The sequence below is a fragment of the Astyanax mexicanus genome, chromosome 2, assembly GCF_023375975.1.
Source record: "Astyanax mexicanus isolate ESR-SI-001 chromosome 2, AstMex3_surface, whole genome shotgun sequence".
In the NCBI taxonomy this organism is placed as follows: Eukaryota; Metazoa; Chordata; class Actinopteri; order Characiformes; family Acestrorhamphidae; genus Astyanax; species Astyanax mexicanus.
In genome coordinates, this window is record NC_064409.1 from 67,845,427 (window position 1) to 67,864,944 (window position 19,518).

General features: G+C 36.1%; 2 protein-coding genes across 5 annotated transcripts in view; both read right to left on the minus strand.

Annotated features, from left to right (window-relative positions):
* csf1ra (colony stimulating factor 1 receptor, a) overlaps positions 1 to 12,136 on the minus strand; it is a 28,012-nt gene extending 15,876 nt beyond the window's left edge. The window contains exons 1-6 of one of the 2 annotated variants that reach the window (XM_022665588.2): positions 12,054 to 12,136; positions 10,406 to 10,577; positions 5,203 to 5,478; positions 3,029 to 3,316; positions 2,206 to 2,342; positions 1,318 to 1,480 (exon numbers count right to left, since the gene is read on the minus strand). In XM_022665588.2, coding sequence (XP_022521309.2) covers positions 1,318 to 1,480; positions 2,206 to 2,342; positions 3,029 to 3,316; positions 5,203 to 5,478; positions 10,406 to 10,454 — 913 coding nt within the window. In that variant the 5' untranslated portion in view covers positions 10,455 to 10,577; positions 12,054 to 12,136. Of the gene's footprint in view, positions 1 to 1,317; positions 1,481 to 2,205; positions 2,343 to 3,028; positions 3,317 to 5,202; positions 5,479 to 7,350; positions 7,469 to 10,405; positions 10,578 to 12,053 lie in introns of those variants that run through there. The other variant, XM_049474828.1, reaches the window with a different exon arrangement.
* Positions 12,137 to 13,611: 1,475 nt separating this feature from the next.
* Positions 13,612 to 19,518, minus strand: part of pdgfrb (platelet-derived growth factor receptor, beta polypeptide) — a 71,225-nt gene continuing 65,318 nt past the window's right edge. For all 3 annotated transcript variants that reach the window (XM_022665586.2, XM_049474830.1, XM_049474832.1), the window contains exons 22-23: positions 18,608 to 18,876; positions 13,612 to 17,048 (exon numbers count right to left, since the gene is read on the minus strand). In XM_022665586.2, coding sequence (XP_022521307.2) covers positions 16,931 to 17,048; positions 18,608 to 18,876 — 387 coding nt within the window. In that variant the 3' untranslated portion in view covers positions 13,612 to 16,930. The remainder of the gene's footprint in view (positions 17,049 to 18,607; positions 18,877 to 19,518) is intronic.

Here is a 19,518-nt window from a genome sequence, read left to right on the forward strand (position 1 = left end):
TCGATTTCATTTTCGATTTGAGGGTCACGATTCGATTCGATTCTCGATTTTCTTGTTTTTTTTTCTTGTTATTATTTTATGCCTCATAAAATTTAAATAATATATTTATTATTATTATTATTATTATTATAAATATTATAAATATTATTATTATTATTTATTAAGATATATATGGTAATGCCATCTAGTGACTTTTTTTGGTAGCAACAGTGTGCACTATTAAAACAAGCAGTTTATCAGAGCTGTGTGTGGATGGCTGGTGAAACTGCTCATTACATGAAGCTGCAGTTCTTCATCCAACCACTAGCAGCAGCAGCACAAGCCCCGCTCTCTTCACTCAGTCACTACTTCAGTACAGCCCAGCCACGGGCTACAGAGCTCAGCCAGTCCGTTTTTACTGTTTCTGTAAACAAATAAAGGTTTTAACCCCACTAACCGGATAATACAGCTCACTACAGTTCATCTTTCAGCCCAAGCAGCTAACAGCAGCAGGTTAGAACAGCCGACACGGAGGCACTGCTCGGAATACATTATAAACAGGTCAGTTAGCGCGCTGCTAACCTCAGGATGTTTATAACTACGGAGTTTAGTGGACACACCACGGCCGCCAGGTAAGTCTTTTAAAGGCTACTGAAGACTATTAAAGGCTATTAGAGTGTAACCCCTGGCTCCCAGGGGTTACAAGAGGTTATTGAAAGCATTATTGGGGGGCAGAAATCAGTACAGGCTGGTTAGATAAGTGATGTGGGTATTGTCTTATAAATATTTACACATAACTTATATCTCTCCTGAAAAGCTTTTATTTTAGTCAGAAACACGCTTGTGTTTACTTTATCTGAGAGAAAGATGTTTTTTTAATTCAATGGAAAGCAACAGGTGTAGTCAATTATAAGTTTAAGATTTTTAATCCACCTGACTGTGATCTATAGTCAGTGTTCTCAAGTCACACTGACACACGCATTTCAGCGAGTTCACACGCTCTCACCTGCGCGCACCCACCCCTCCGTTAGATACAGATACAAAACCTGCGCGCCCAACCCCCGCCCCCCCTCCCCCGTTGGACAGATAAAAACAGTGATCACACTCCCGCCGACTGCGCTCATGCAGTGGCTATCTCTATTTAAATGAATAGGATGCGCTGTGTTGGTGCCGCGCCATTTGCGTAGCGCGCTGCGCTATTTGCGTAGCGCGCGCGGGAGGGATCGTCGATCCTCTTTTTGACTTCGATACTCGAGATCGTGACCTCATTTCGATTCGATTTCGATAAAATATCGAGATCGTGACACCCCTAATATATACATATATTGCTTCTCTTACCGACAACCAGCAGCCGTGTGGTAGAGCTGTTAACCCCAGCATCATTAACCCCTGTACAGGTGATGTTACCCGAGTCAGACAGGCTCACTGCAGGAATGGTCAGAATACTCTCAATGGCCAGCCCATCACCCTTTGCTTTAGACTTCTCCTCCGGTGGTGGTAACTGTTAATGACCCAAAAGCAGTTTCAGTGTGTTTTAGGTTACGTGACCAGAAAGGAACAAATTCAGACACTTTATTTTTGAGACCACGAATGACAGAGCATCTAATTTATATTCAATATCACACACATTATATAATTTATAGGGAAATAGCAGAACCTTTGACATTTGTACAGGATTTTCAGAATTCCTCAAAATGTCATACATTTCCACTTTAACTTTAATGACACTCATGTGGGGACTTCACAAGTTTGCTCAAAAACCATGGATCCATCTGAGAGTCATGTGAACATGAAAGTAATAGAACTCTTTTTTATTTATCATTATTTTTTTTTTTTTTTAGAGAGTTTTCAACCACAAGGCTGTGTCACTGTTGGACAAGGCAAAGTTTTATTGGGCTTAATTTAACTTTAACAAATTGGATTAATCTTAATCTAAATCTAATATCTGTGTTTTCTAGGTCATATTGAGAAAAAATATTGTCCCTTTCAGTGATATATCATTCTTTACTGGAGTTATTATTAGCTTTAGTATATAGAAAATATGATCTTGTCAGTTTGAGTGACCAATGTAGCAACATCTGACAGTGTATGTGGATGATTTAGTCTTATTGGACTTGTATCGTTGTGTGTTTTTCAGTTTCAGGGTTGATTTCAGGACTGGAGCAGTGAAACATGAGGTAAAGGCTTCACATCTGACCAGTGAGGGTGAAAGTGAAAGGTGTTTACCGCTCTAGATGAGTGCTTCCAGGTGACGTTGTAGTTAAAGTTTGGGTTATGTGTAGAACAGCTGATTTCTAGTTTCTCACCAACAATTCGCACATACTCAGTACTCTTTAGGAACACGTATGGTGGAAAACGAGCCCCTGAAAAAAAGACAGTTTGTTATTATAATGAACAATTTACATATAAACACATTGTACTTATTAAGTGTACAACCATTTAAGTAGTTACATGTTACTCTATGTAAACCAAACCTAAACCAAACCATATAAAGGCCAATGCTGAAAATCACATTTGACTATGTATAGTATTGTCATATTGTCAGTATTTTCAGTCAGTATTGGTCCACAATTAGGGTATTTTCACACCTAGATTGTTTGCTAGTTCACATTGGAATTTGGGTTATGGGTGTGTTTGATCAGTTTCACACTGCAATAGCTAAAGTGCACCAAATTACGTAGCTATTAATTGATTTGTTCAAAATTTGATAGGGTTTCAAGCACTATGGTTACCTTTATTAGAAATAAAAATAACCCTTTTTTACACATTTCTGTCGTTTGATACACATAATTTGTACATTTCTACATAGTATTGCAATGGTTAATGAATACAATACATAGTTTACAAAATAAGACAGTAAAACAAGTAATGTTTCAGTCCATTTAGATTTACTGCTCATCTGATTCGGTTCAGTATCGATATGATTTAGATCAGACCACTGTTCTTTTAGTACGCACTCATTGGTTTAACGTAGTTGTTCACACTTCTCAAAAAATAAATTAAATAGCTAAATTCACACCAAACACAGCAATTTTAAAAATGCACTCACTCTGCACAATGTTGATGCTGAAGATTGCAGACTGTTTCGTCACTCCTCGTATCCTCCCACGGCAGACATAGTCAGCGTTGTATCCGGGATGGGCATTCCGGATCAGCATGCCTTTCTTAGGATCAAAGGTAATGTTCATGCCGGGAGGGGGCGCGGTTCCGTTGTCCATCCGCAGCTGGATGTTGGTGGCAGCAGGATCAGTAAGGAGACAAGGCAGGAGGACATCTTCTCCTTCCTTCATGACTATACTTCGTGTGGAGGACGGGGTCACAAAAAGAACATTCGGATCTGTGGAAAGGACAGTACAAAGTCACATGTTTAAAATCAGTTAATACTGTAGTTACTTTTGACTTTTTGAATTTCATTTTTATTGTGTTCTGTTTTTTTTATTATTTATTTTGTCAATTTATCTCCATTTCATAAAGGGCTTCAAAAAATGCAATTTCAAAACTACAATTTGAATAATTATCGAAAAAACCTTTTTAGATACTCCGCAGATATACCACCAAAGCACAAAACATTTACCTAAGGAGTGCAAATTACTTTCGCATTATTATTCTTGTCACACATTTCACTAGCTAGCTAGCTAGCTTAACAGTGCATTTTTACTTATATTTTTACCCCAGTAGTGCTAGTGTAATCATGAATTTACTTCAGTAATTTATATAGTTTTTTTTATTGGATCTGCTGACACGAATGCCAGACACAGGTAAGACACATGCAGATAAGAACCTGAGAATTTATTAAAGATAGTAACAGAATCACAAGAACACCAGGCACAGGTGTAGCTAACAGCAACAAGGCAGCATCGAACAAACCAAGTCTCCCTGAAGCTGTGGGAGTCTCCCACATTTCGGTAGTGGCTCCCTGATGCCCGCGACTCACATATAATCTCCCGGAATTCAGAACGAGTGCCCCAAACGCGCACACAGGCCACAGACTTTTTTTCTATAATCGCGTGTGGGAAGGAGAGAGAGAAAACAGAGAGGGTTCTGATTGGCCTGTTCTCTGCAAAGAGTCTGTGAGACAGCCAATCAGTTTTTAGTGTGGGCGGGCAGTGTTTTTCCCCCCTCCCGGATGGGATTTGTTCAGTGAGTGAGAGAAAGCAGATCATGGTGGAGGCAATATTAATAATTATTGTAATATGATATAAAATGTTTTTGATGTTGTGCAATTTTTTGTGATATTGTAACTGTCAATTTTTGTCAAATAAAGGCTTTTTTCCAAAAAAAAAAAAAAGGAAAGCAGAAGCAGGGCCTTCCAAAAAGAAAAAAGATAAAACTAATTTCACCTCTGAATACTCTAAATTTAATTTTAAAAAAGTAAAATTAATTAATGTAAAAGTAAAGTTTCGTTGTCCTTTGGTGTGTGTGCAATTTTTTTTTTTTGTTTTGTTTTGTTTTTTTTTTCATACCAGAGCGACTGAAGCTGAAGGTCATAAACAGAAGATTAACAACACTAACCATGAGCAAGGCAGAGAGCAAGGTCCAAAAACAGGCAAGGGTCAAACCAGAACATAATACTAGACAGAGAGGATAATCTAAAGCAGTATTCAGTTAACAAACAGGCAGAGGTCATACATGAAAGGCAGAGAAGATAAAGAGAATGCTTGGTAGAAGAGATAGGAAACTAGATTCAATACTGGGCTCTGGGGAACAGGAAACAGGGACTTTTATACACAAAAGGACAGGTGAGAGCAATTAACACTGATTAGTATGAGGAAGAGTTAGTAGGACGCAGTGGCTAGTGAGTGGGAGAGTCTGGAGGAGAGAGCAAAGGGGAATTCTGGGAAGTGTAGTTCTGAGTCACTGAATTAGAGTTCATGGCAGGCAGACAGGAAGTGGCTGGCCTGACATCGGTTTTATATGCCAAAGCATTTCCTAATATTAATACCCTATTTTAAAAATGTTTGAGCTTTTTTTTTGCTTGACTTCTTCTTTTCTTTGCAAAGCAATATGCCACTTGATGCTGTGCATATCCGTGACTAACACTATAGCTGTAATGTCTACTGCAGTGATCAAATCACAGTCACAGTGACCTGTACAATCTTGCGTGCCATTGAGTCAATGAATGTAAATTGAGAAAGAGTTTTCACTAAATTGCTCAAGTCATTCATGCTCTCTCGTGCATACTATATCATTCAGTATATTCTGACTCACCAAATCGGTACCCACCTCTTACAAAGATGTGCACAGAGGAGAAGCTGGAGACACTGGTGTTCTGATACACACACCTGTAGGTGCCTGTGAACGAGTAGGTGGCTTTATCAACACTGAGGGTGCAGCTGTTCTCACTACACTGGATGTTGCGCTTGTGTTTGGATAGCCGAGGAATCCACGTCACTGGAGCGTCACCCTCACATCTCAGAACAAGACGGGAATTCGAGGGTACAATCACATCAGATCCATGGAGGTCTTCTGTGTTTACCTTTATCATGGGCTGTGACCACTCTGTCAATAAAAAAAATAATAATTAGTGTAATTAGATCAATATCAATTTAACATGTATTTTGTGTCCAGAGCATAGCTGTTTGATGCACTGTGTAACAACATATGTTTCTCAAGGTTTACTCTGAAAGAACACATTATTACACATATAGAGGAATGTTAATCTTCACTTTTGTACTTTATGTACATTTTATATAGTTTTCTTTGACGTGGAGGTGTTTTTTTTTTTGCCATGTCTGTAGTGCTGCCTGGTTACGCTGAATAATAATTTTGGTTAAATGAAGTGTTTAAATAACATACTGTTTTTATGTTTTTTAAGTTGTGAAGATGTTTTTTTTTTTTTTTTTCGAACAATATAGACCCCTGATTTATTTGGCTATTTCAACCTCTGCATGCAAGAATTATCTTTCCACATTCACACTGGAATAATGTTCAGCAATTAATCATTAATAAAATATGCTTTTATTAAATCAACTAAAATAATTTTACAATATCCAAATGTATCTTTGAAACAGAACATGGTCATCATGAAAAAAATATTTTTGATAAAATTGTCCATCCTGTCAGGCAGCTTGTCCTGCCTAAGGTGAACCCATGCATGCAATTGTAAATAATAATAATTAAAAAAAAAAGATTATGCTGGAAAACATGATTTCTGTGTAGTCTGACATTTAATAAATAAGATTAATATTCAAAAGATGGTTTGAGGACCAAAAGGCACAGTAAAGACCCAACTGACATGCACATATGATATAAATATGGTATATTTTAGTAAACAATCATGCATACAGTCTCTGTTTATGACGTGAAGAATGTTTTAGGAGAAATGAAAGCAAAAATGTTAACCCTAGTGCAGAACAATTCCACAGCACCAGGAAACACATTGCAAAATCAGGCAAAACCCCAATATCCTATTCTCTTCTCTCACTTCTCTGTCTCTTTTTTTTCTCCATGTATTTGACTCCTGTCTATCTATTTCTGTCAGTGAAGATATTTTAGCTCATTCACTCTGAGCTAATTGATTTGATGGTCTTCTGCAGTTATAAACTAGGCACTGTCCTTGGTAAGATATGTGCTACACCCAATAATGCCTGTGCTAGTAATGCAGTAGATACATGGTTGGTATATCATTTAAGTGGAACATAAATTTTCTTCCACAAGACAAACATAGCCCCCTTACTTTTTCATTTACTTGGATGTTTGTAAGAAGTTTTGGATTAACCCCATAACAGGCCAGAATTTTTGTCAATGATATTACACGCCAAAATCTTAAGGAATGCTATTCAAGCATCACTTAAAAATGGTTTATGTTTGATAAGAAACTTTACAGAAAATCCTAATTGTATCTGTAATTAAAATTATTCAATTATTAAATTAAATTATGTTTGCAACAGTCAAAATATAATGCAGGAACAAATAATAATAATATTTTATAATAATAAAATAATTTTCTCAAAGCTTTCCAAAGCTTTATTTTAAAATCCATGTTTTTGTCAGAACAAATCAAACATTTCATGTCCACCAAACCTGGCTAAGTTTTATGTCAATTTTTAAATTTAAGAGTTTGGATTTGATTTCTTTTACTGATCTGAAATTATTAATTGTAGTAGATAGTGAACAGGCAGCTTCAACCACTGTCCTGTATCAAATCCCTCAAATTTTTTTTAGAATGTAAATAAATTATTTTTACGGGTCAAGGCATGTTACTAAAACTATAAACTACAGAAAACCACTTTCACACCTCTTTGTTTAACTTATAAACAGCCACATGCTAACTGTTTTACTAAGACAAATTTTAATATGATGTTTTACAATGAAAAACTCTACAAAACTTAGATAAACATTAAAGATTAGTTAAAATGAAAGCTAACGTACCTTAGATTTTTTTAATTCAATATTCTAAGAATGCCATCCTTTACATCCACTGATGTTCTAAAACACCAAACAAACTAAATAGGTCCCTCTTAGCAGAGATGTTGCACTGACTAGCTCTTTGTTTTTAGCTTTAGCATTAGCTCACTAGGGGTAGGGATGACCCTTAACCCCATGGGTTCTTAGTTCATATTTGAATAAAAGTCTGATTTTGGATCATCTTAATAATTATGTTTCTTCCTTTATGATACAGATTTTTTTATAGGTTTATAGATATAGATACTGTTATTGCGTTTAATAGCATTAATAAAAAGTTACAAACTATGTAAATAATGGAAGTATGATATGTTAATATATATTATATATTTCACTAATTCTAGGCATGTTCACCTAATGTTAGCAGATTTTAGAGCCTTTGGTTATCTTGTCAGCTCATAAGGTTGTCAAAAAAAAGATTTTTGAAAAATAATCTGACTGAACATTAATAACAGTAAAATATAGAAAAGAAGCAGGATATGAACAATTGACTTACAAATGTCTAGAAATAGCCAAATGTCCTGTCTACATTTGATCTAAACATAGCTAAGAGGCCTACATAAGGTTTTTGAGTAATGCCATAGAAAAACCACATTTGGTTCCATTTTGTAATAGAGCTTTGTGAGGTAAAAATCTTTTTTTACATTGGTATAGCCTCAAAAATATTTATTACAAACAACAATTTATGGAACCAAAAATAGATGTTATATTGCATTGCTCCAAAAAAATATTAAGATATCTTATAAAAAAGAACTCCAAAGCTTTGGATTACAGGCTGAGGGTATGCAAAGCCATTTTTTATGGTAGTTTTTATGGTTCATGTTTTACTGTGTTCATCAAACACAAAGGGATGCTTTCTCACTGAATGTACAGTTCCAGTCAAAAGTTTGGACACCCCATCTCATTTAATGTGTTCTTGCTTTATGATTTTCTCATTATAAATGTAATATTAAAGACTATATTAAAGGTCCACTAGAACACATGGAATTATTTTGTAAACAAAAAAGAGTTTTACAATACGTTTTATATACCACATTTATCTTTGAGGACAGACCATCACTCTCTTGGTATTTTAATCTCAGTGTCTTCATGAAGTAGAGTCACCTGAAATAGTCTCTCAGTGTCTTGAAGGAGTTCCTGGAGGTGCTGAACAATAGTTGCTTCCTTCATGCTGTGAAGCTCATCCCAAATCACCATCTCAGTTTATCATGTTTAGATCAGGGGATTGTGGAGGACACTTTTTTTAATGTTTACTACGTAATTCCATATGTGTCCGTTCATTGATTTGATGAATTTAATATTAAATACAGAAAATATAATAAATATAGAAAAACATTAAATGAAAAGGGTGTCCAATTTGTTTTCCACTTGTATATTTTGGACAAGGACAATTTATGTGTAAAAAATGAAATGACTGTATGCGTGACATCAATCTGTTACTGGTCAAGTTACAAAACGTATGTTCTTATGTCCAATTGCAGTATAATTTAATTAAAAATGAAAAAAAAAAAAAAAAAACAACGAAATAAACCACCTTCCTTAGTAACCTAAAGTCATGTGACACCACAACTCAACATCAAATGATCTCTCCTGTGACCTCCAGCCTTAACAGTGTGATAGAGAACTCTGGTGCCAGGAAAACAAAAGGTTTAGCTACCAGATCCCACTGAGATCTGTGCTGTAATCAAAACACTAAACGTGATTTCAGTCTACACAACAACACTCCTGCACCTCCAGCCTTCAAAAACAGAACTGAGAATAAGAAACACAAACCCTGCACTTTATCTCTGCCTTCGACCGCAAATCAACCTCAACTCAACTCAAACTGATTTGAACTCAGCAAATTATACTGAACAGTTCCTGTTACAAAACCAAACCCATGTACAAAAACAGGCCTTTTTTTGATAAACATGAACATCAAGAACTGCTGAGGATTAGCAAGCAAGACGCTTATGCACAGTTACAGTACATTTTCTGCATCCTTATACGCACGTGATCGATGATTGTAATCACATATTCACTATAAGTTTACTTTAGAAGTACCAGTACATAAACCAAGCTCTCAACATTTTCTATTCCAAACAAACAAAAAATAAAATATTAAAAGAAAAACATTAAATCATCATTTTAGAAGGGAAAGCTAAATATTCTCAACTCTTATAGAAAATTAATGCAATGAGAATTCATTCCAACTTATTTTAAAGCATTCTTATTGGGACATTCATCAGGATTGATGAAACTAAACTGATATAAATGAGAGAAAAATCTAAACAAAATCAAAAAATATTTGTACTCCAGCAGTTTTATTATGAGTCATATATGAATATGACATTAAGAATATATTTGTAGTTTATAGGTACTCTAATTTTGATTAAAAAGAAAAAACATCAATTATATATGTAATTTGATTATAGAGCATATTTTGTCAAAACATACTTGAAAAACATGCTGAAAAAACATGAAAAAAAAACATAAGGCCTATAAACACAAAACTTCTCACAATCTCCAGCAGGTCTTAAATTACTATATTTTATAAAGTAATTATAAAATATAATCAGTATAGAAGGAGTTGAAATTTGATTACAAACAATGGACTTAGAATGCCACCAATTTCATCTTTGTGAATTAGTGATTATTGTTTATCAGTTAATCTAGCCATTAATTGTGCTGTAATCAGCAAAAAATAACAATGTATATCTTTTCTGAAGTAATATACATCTTCTTCTGTCCTTAAAACTGACTACAGTTAGGAAAGCACACTCATCATGAGGTCCCCTATATTAACTTTTGCATAGTGCACACAAAATAATATGAAATATTGTACTTTAAATATAATTTGTAACATTGTTTTATTGTATTTGTTCTAATAAACTGTTCTAAAAAAATACTAATTATATTAACATCAGGTGTTCTTTATTTTTTGATGTATGAGAAGGTCTGTTGAATTGATACCCTACTATACTGTATCACATTGTGATATAATCATGTTGTGAATCGATACACCCTTAAAAAACTTTGTTACCTTGTGCCTGGCAGGACAGAAGTCCCAGAATAAAGGTGAGCAGAATCATCTCGGACCGCTGCCGGCCTGAGCCGTCTGTGTAGCTTTACCAGTCTTCTCTGCTGTGTGTCTTCCCTGAAAATAAGAAGCGATCTGTTCCTCACGCTACTTCTAGCATCAGCTTCTCATTTTCCTATGACGGGGTAAGACATGATTATGAAATCAGACGTGTGCAGTCTGACAGATCTCAGAAATAAAACCAAATGGTATACTGTAAAAGTATGCATACATTTGAGGAACATTTAGGGGTTATTTAGATTTAATAGTCAAGGAAACTTTTAAGGTGCTTTAAGGAAACATCTTCTTGAAACCTTTGTTCAAGGATCCTTAAAATATAAAGTATTGAAGCTTTTTCAGGAACCTTTAGATGTTCAATGGGCCAAAGAGTCTAAAAGCTGTGAGAGTGTGCAGTTGTAGTGAAGAAAACGGTCCAAAGAGTCTAAAGGCGGAAAGAGTGTGCAGTTGTAGCGCAAAAAACGGGCCAAAGAGTCTAAAAGCAGGGAAAGTGCTTATTTGTAGCAAAGAAAATGGGCCAAAGGGTATAAACCCGGTGAAAGCGCTTATTTGTAGTGAAGAAAACTGGCCAAAGAGTCTAAGGACAACGAGAGTGCACAGTTGTAGCGCAGAAAACAGGCCAAAGAGTCTAAAAGCGGTGAGAGTGCACAGTTGTAGCAAAAAAAATGGGCCAAAGAGTCTAAAGGCTGCTCGAGTGCGCAGTTGTAGCGCAGAAAACGGGCCAAATAGTCTAATAGCGGGGAGAGTGCGCAGTTGTAGCGAAGAAAACAGGCCAAAGAGTCTAAAAGCGACTAGAGTGGGCAGTTTTAGAGCAGAAAGTGGTCCAAAGAGTTAAAAAGCGGCAAGAGTGCGCAGTTGTAGCACAGAAAACGGGCCAAAGAGTCTAAAGGCGGAGAGAGTGCGCAGTTGTAGCGCAAAAAACAGGCAACAGAGTCTAAAAGCGGCGAGAGTGTTGCCGTTATGGAGTATAATATTAAAAGACAATGTAAAACGAAACAACAGTTTGAAAAATCATTTACACTACACTGCAAAGATATATAAAGATAGTAACTCAAGTAAAATAGTGTGTAAATGATAATAATCAAGAAAATTATAAGTGGTATATTTCATTATTTTTTACAGATATATTTACAGAATATATTTATTACAGAATCTGTGGCCTGTGGCTGCACATATATTTGTCCTTTTGGCCCCCAACAAAAAAAGTTTGGACACCCCTGATTTAGGGGTTCTTCAATTTAAAACAGTGAAGGAATCTCTTAATGAGCTTTGAATAATTCTCTAGAAAAAGGTTTTTACATTGTTAAAGAGAAATGTTTTGGATTTTTTTTTTTCAATTTAAGACAGTGTAGAAACTGTTAAGGGTCTTCAAGGAACCTTCAAGAAAAGTCTTTCAGAAAGACAAGTTTTCTTGAAGGTTCCTCAAAGCATCTTAAATAATTAAAGCAGAGTTTCTCCACTGTTTCAAACCTCTAAAAGTTCCTCAAGAAACGTTTGCCGTTAATAATAAAGAACATTATTGTCATACTAAACCAGACTAATAAACAAATAAATGAGAAAAAACCTTAATCACAAACAATCTGAGTAGCTCTACCTGTAGTGTCTTCTTGATGCAGAATGAAATGATCAAAAAGGTGATTTTATCCAAATTATATATCCACACACTTCTAAAACCTTCTGCTGTGCCGTCCTGGAGTCTTCATGATAAGACCCAGGCTGAGAGCTGAAGCTCTGAAACTTGTCTTATGTCTCTCTTGGTTATTAAATTTTCACTGCACTATTCAAGTGAAACTAATGGCCATGATGGTGTTGACCACGTCCCTGTGTTGGGACTGGAGAGGGGGTTTCAAGACATGTGGCAGATTCTCACTGACCCCATCCACAACCGTCTCCACTGTTTTAAGAACCCCATGACTGACATGGTGCATAAAGAGAGAGGGTTGGAGGTTGTTTGTGCACAGTAGCCTGTCAATTGTGGCTTTTATTATTCCAAATTAAGAGGGGATACAGTTGCGTTTGGATTCTCGTCTACGTTTTTACAGTGTAATTGATTTTTGAGGCCTGTGTTTTGGGTTATTTGAGAGGGGCGATGTTGTGTCTCTGCAGGGGGATGGAGAGTGCTGTCTGTAATAGTGGTGGAGATATAGCTAAACATGTGAAAAGGTTACTGGGCTAGAGTTCATGGCTGTATTTACTTTGGCATATTTGAATAGTGAGAGATAGAGCGTTCACACCTCAAATTCCAGACCAGAGTCTGAAATAAGGTTCACGTGTTGGTTGTGTTGTATACCGTACATTTGATCTGATTAGTTTTGGTATCACACTGCAGTTTAATGAATGGATTAAAAGACTTTGCAATGCAATGTTGGATTCACATATGTGGGATAGGTCTACATATATACTTGACACTCCTTGGCTATATTTCCAATTCAATTCGAGTTGTTATTCAGTTGTTGTGCTAAGTTTCTGTCAGAATCAGCCTTCCTTTGAGTAGCAGGCCTGTCATGCATCGGAGTAGGCATAACTAATTGTCCTCAGATACCTTTGGTTACTGTTTATGAATAAGGATTAAGGATTAAAGTTAAAATAGATTAGCATTGGAATTAGCAGCAGAATATTTTGTACCCATACTGCTGTTGTCTCGATCAAGCACCCATAGAATGGTATACATGGTATTTACATACAATGAACCTTAAATAGGGTGGACAACCATTTCTTTTTGGGATGTCAAAAATGCATCTGTTCAGGATTTTGCATTAATTACACGTCAGCATTTGCTTTTATTTTCAATTTGCATTCTGTGTAAAGACTTATACAGTCACACCATCCCGTTTTTCTAATCCATAGTTGTACATTGGCAATAAAAAGAAACATTTAATGTTAACGATAAAAGTTCTGTTCCAATGTTCTAGTCAACCTCTGATATATAAAACATAACTGCTGATAAAGAACATGTACCATGTAAACTGCTGATAAAGAACATGTAGTCACAACATTTTGGTGAGAAACATATTAAAGGCAGTGACTTCTTCTCTCATTAGTTATGTACAAAAAAGGCAAACATTTTAAGTTTTAATGCATGTCTTAAAACATATTCCAAACTGAAAAGATGTTATAATTAAAGTTAAAAACCTTCCAAACCAAAGCAGTGATAGATATTTGTCTAATCTTTATTATAGGGATCTTTTTCATATACACATTCAGTACAATAAACATACAAAATATTCATACAAAAATACACTTGTAAACATACATATTGTAAAGGCTTTGGTACCATAGCGTGTGTGATATCTTCATATAAAGTGAAGTATAGACTGACACTATATAAGGTTTGGCTCATATACAAATAAAAGGCTACAGTAAAATAGAATCAATAAATCAGTGGTTCCCAAAAATAGTTGTGGAGGAGTCCTCGACCAGCACATTTAATGGTTTCCTGCTTTAATAAATTATATAATATACTACAGTCTATTGCTAAATAATAAGCTGATAATTAAATGGTATATAGGATAAACCACTCTTAATAGTGAGAGCTGTTTTGACAGGAAGTGATTAATCATTGCTATTCTGGCAATATAATCTAACCTCGGTAGATGCTGCACTTACATCATGATCTGCCATTTTTTAAATATTGTTCCATGTGTAAGTAGTTCCTTCCTTTCTGTTTCTGTTCACTCTGCATTGCGGGATATAGGTTTCCATAGAAACAACACAATGTGGCCCAATCCCATTTCACTCCTTGGTCCTACCACATAGCCCTACCCATATGTTTTGCATGTGCACACCTAGTTTAATGTGAAGTTCCAATGTTTTATGGCCATTTCTATCATTACAAGCATTAAAAATGCTAGTAGCTGATGTAGCATTACAAAGTAGCCAGAGCGCTACTAGGAAAGTAAAGCGAGTCCACAGTCCCCCCACAGTGATGTGGGGAAACACGCCATCTACCCACCTATAGAGAGCGAGGTTAATTGTGCTCTCTCAGACTCTGATGATGGCAAACCGCATGACCAAGATTCGAACCAGCGATCTTCTGATCATAGAGGCAGCGCATTAGTCTGCTGGACCACTCGTATGTCTTCCCCCTCTTTTAAGACGTACAATGCCCTAAAATTAACTAGTCCTGCAGTTAGGTTGCTGATCTTCAACGCTCCACTGCTATCACACCAGCCAGGCACGGTTGCTACAGGTTCTTAAAGAGTGGTCCCAATTTTTTGGGGGATAAACTTAAAGTTTATCTATCCTACATATTTCATATTCAAAAGCAAGTGTTTCTTATAAATTAGTAAACAACTGGGACAGAACCAGTAAAATGTGCAGGAGTGGATGTCCTCCAGGACCAGTGTTGGGAACCACTACAATAGAAGGCAAAGGTAAAGAGCTATAGATTATTGTGTGGCTTTACAAAATGGACAGATTTTTACTAAAGAAAAGTGATACATTCCTACACTGGGCAAAAAATAAGGCGCTGGAGGAAGTTGATCTATGACGCTGTCCTGAGGTCAGTATCACTGTTCTCGTTGTAATGATTAAGGCTGGAGGTGGGGTACGAGGAACTGGTCTTGTGTCAAAGTAAAAAGAAACAACTTCCACCTTAAGCAGGCACAACGCATGTGAAACGCATACTGACCTGAAAGCAGTAAAGATACAGTCTCTTTTAAAAAGAAGTCACAAAGATAAAAAAGAAAAGAATATAATCTCACACATAGTCGCCCTGTTTCTAGTACCTTAACCTGTGCTGAGTTTCACTAGTGTTTCAGTTGGAATTGAGTACATGATTAACGGTACGAGTTCATTTGCCATTTTCTTTAATGCATTTTACTGTTCCTTATCATTCGGCTCGCCATGTGTGTATTATAAACTAATTCTGGAGATCCAGACACCAACATTATTATGGGTGGACAAAAATATAAAAAATGCAGTGGTGATTTTTAATTATGATTGGTTTTAGACAGTGGTTCTGTGTTGTTTTGTGTTGTGTTCAAACTCTGCTTAATAGAAACCTGTGTTTTACTCTGTCATTAGATCCCACTGTTCTGATTGGACAAAAAGTAAACTTTTCTTTTAAATTATTTAATCTATCTTTTTTATATTATAAATGTTTTTTTCTAAATTTGAATTGAAACAATCACAAAATTTTGTCTTGCTTACAGTATCACAATATATTGTAATAGACTGGATCGTAACCTCTGTATCGTAACACATCATATACCTAAGTTCTCACCAATATACACGTCTTAGTCACTCTTAGCTTTTCCTCCATGTTTGAAAGACGTCTGTTTTGGGCGTGACACCCATACTGTGTGACTTACCAGCTACTACTCTTCGCTGATTGGCTAGAAGCAGTCATTTGAATAAAGTTGCTCTCAATGCAATGCAACCCATCATGCATCCGGACATGAGGCAGCTCTCTCCATTTAAACAAATAGAATACATTAAATATAAATGGCAAGTGTTCGTGTACCGTAAAGGAATGAAGATTTTTTTTTAAAATCAGCATAGTGATGGAAATGATTTTGTACATGATTTTTTTTAACAAAAAAATACAAACAATCTTTAAATCACGTTTTTTCTCATCTATCAATATACTGTACCGTAATTTTCTTCACTCAAATACAAAAAGTAACAAAAATCTAATATAATCTAGGTGAAAAATTTCCATGAGTCTGTAAAGTGCAAATCTGCTACAAGGTTGTTTTTTTTTATTCCCTTCTCTAAATGCAAAATATAGTAAATATGATATTGTCTGAAAATAAAATACACATTTTTGCATAATATTCTGCTCACCAGGAAAAGAATACGCTGAAACAGAAAGTATCTAAAAAACTTATATGCCAAAAAAACAAACATATCCTTCATTAAAATGTCAGCGTTTGTTACATGGCTTGACTATAATGGAAAATTTACAAAATAGCACAGACATCCTCTGTCCTGTCAAAAGGCAAGCGTCCTTCAATGCTACAGAATTTAATCACATTCATAAGCATTCAATACTGAGTATGCATTGTCTGTAGCTTCTCTGTAGGCAGTTTAAAACACACTGCAATGTACCATTATTCAGGTTACAATCTGACCTTTTATCACAATCAAAGGGGGGGCATCCAACCCCCTCTAGCCTTTTAGTAAAATTTGCAGTTGAATGCTCCAACTGTGTACCAATAATAGATTTATACTTCATACAGACTGATAATCTCATATAATACTGCACTGTAGGCTGATTTAGTTTTGTTTTGTTGCTCCCAGTTTGTTGATCTCTTAAAATGATTTGACTGAGTGACCTGACTCCATTACGATTTCTCGTCTTTAAGCTACATTAGTCTGTCTAACATAAAATCATTCTTTTCTTTACTAATCTGCAATAAATGTGACTGTGCACAGCTGTACCCAATAAGAAGTTCTAAGAAGTTCTTAGATCTCAATAAAAAGACACATTACATCGCTATTATCCAGCTACTTTGTCTGTTTGTAGGTTCACAGGAAGCTCTCCTCTATGTCTGGGGTTTTGGAGCGCTCCTTCAGCAGCTCCTCTTGCTCTGCCTCGCTGCTGGGGTTCTCCAGAGAAGCTGTCTCCGCCTCAGAACTCATGGAGCTACAGAGAGAAATCACATCATTAAAATTCAGTCACATATTATCAGTACAGGTCATATAATCTTTTGCCAAAAGATCACTCAAGTTTTTATTCTGTAAGTGCTGTAATGTCAATATTAGTAAAAATGTCCAACAAATATGTCACAAAACCCATATGTTTAATCCTGCGTACATTAATTTACTGAATGCCACTGGATCTTTGGAATTGTTGCTGAGTATTGAAGGTTTATCATCGTACAACGTTTTATTACCTGTTTTTTTGATAACTCCATTTTGACCCTGTTTTGTATTTTTCCCGACCTTGATTTTTATCTGCCCTCCGATACTGCCCTGCCTGTGGACTTCACGTTTCTGGTTTCTGCTATATCATTGGTGTTTACTGGTATCGACCTTGCTTTTTTTGACCATCCCTCTGTTCTTATACTTCTGCAAATAAAGTATATTTTGATTTACATCAAAATCTTCCCCGCCATGACACCACTGTGGGTGTTAATGCATTCTATAGTATAATCTCATTATACACATGACACTACAAATCAAGAAATATTAAATGCTTATACAACTTCAGAAATAAAATGGACCATGCAACTGCACCCACTATCAGGCCTTACTCAAACTCTGAAAATTCATGCCACCTTGTTGTGAGCACAATGGCCAGTGTTCAACCTTACTCACAAGATAACACCTCACAACTTATACAGGTGTGGCAGTTCCCAAGCCATTCTCCTGAGGTAACATTTCATTATTAAATTACATAATGCTATTCCATGATGTATGGCATGTCAGAGGTGGAAAATACTATAATAGTAGTAATATTACTTCATTACTGTACTGTAATTTGAATTTAATTTCAAGTTTTGATCATTTAGTTCACATCCAAGAGAAAAAAAAAACTTTTCTCTCTTATTTAAAGTAAAAATGCAAAGTGCAACTGTAAAAGACAATGAGATACTATCTGCATCTCCATCACCAGTTTCAGTGTTTTCTATTCATATCACTGTAAAAGAACTGCGCCCACAACTATGCTAATTTGTCTTTGTGTGAGATTAGTGCTCCTCATTAGTCACCACACCACATACCACCAGTAATTCCATTCGCTACTCTAGACCAAAGAGGACAAACTTGTGTTGTGTCATCAAAACACATGCTATATCTACATTATTAGACTATATTTTCTTCTTTATCCTCTTTATCTGTATCTCTGTGGACACACTGCCCTGCACAGCTAACTTCAGCCTACCCCAGCTTACCTGATTCAAAATCTCAAGGGTATGATATGCAGTGATGAGCTCTGGGGTAGGAAATACATTTCAATCTGTGCAGGGCAAGAGATCCCTGGACACAGGATTAAGCAACAATGTACCAGACAATGAACAAAGGCTTTAAAAGCTCTGCCTGCCACATGAGCTCATTCTCCATCCTGTTTTATCCCACATCTGGCCACATGTTCTCATATGAAAACCAGAAGTGAGTCAGTCTGAGTAACATGGGGGAACTAGTGCATCATCTTTCCTGCATCTTCTGCGGTTTCTACTATATTTATGCAGATAGATGTCCTACCTCGAGGGGATTTCCGCTGGCAGGGTAATCTCCTGGCACTCTTCCTCTGGCTTGGGGTCCGGGATGGGGATGATGTAGCCGTTGTAAGGGACTGTTTCTGTTTCCCCATTGCGCTCCAGGCAGGGGTTAGGGGTGGAGAATTGAGGGAACATGGAGTTGGGGGATGAGGGAGACAGGGTGACTGGGAATGGAGAGGGTACCCCATGTTTGGTGCGCACCACCGCTGGGTGGTCACTCTTTAGGAAGCTGTCGTTGACCTGGTTGTACTTCTGTAGAAAATACAAAAAAAGGAAAAGAGTGAGCTCTGTTTAGAGAACCATAGACCTGCCAGTGATACTCTACAGCTGTTAGTCCTTTAGCTTCATTAGCCTTAGCGTGTATAAATACTAGTCCGCTTGCCATCCTGCCATCCAGAAAGCAAATAAAATGATAAAATGTCTGGGAAAGACGAAATGAGAAATATCAGGGTCGGATCTATTTTTGTAGAAAAAGTACAGTTCTTACATCATCGTCCCGGGTGCTACATTTTTATCTGTCGCGTGATAATGTTAAAACAATTCAAAAACCATATAGATATTTCCTCTTTTAACACAATTGCAAAGTGAGAATTTATGAATTTGGCAAAGATATAAAAAATATTCACATATAGATACTAAGGTTTAGAAATACCTCAGTAGAAGCAGAGATATCAATTCAATCTTATTCAAGTGTAAAAGTACTGGTTTCAAAACTACTTAAAGTATAAAAATAATAGTAATGTAGAACAATATGTAAAATGAATGCGTTTTAGTACATACAAATATATTCAAAAAGAAACTTCTCTTGAGTCTATCCACGGATCATCTTCATACTAGGCTACATACGTATATACAGTATGTATCACTTATTTTTAAAACGTAAGGAGTAGAAAG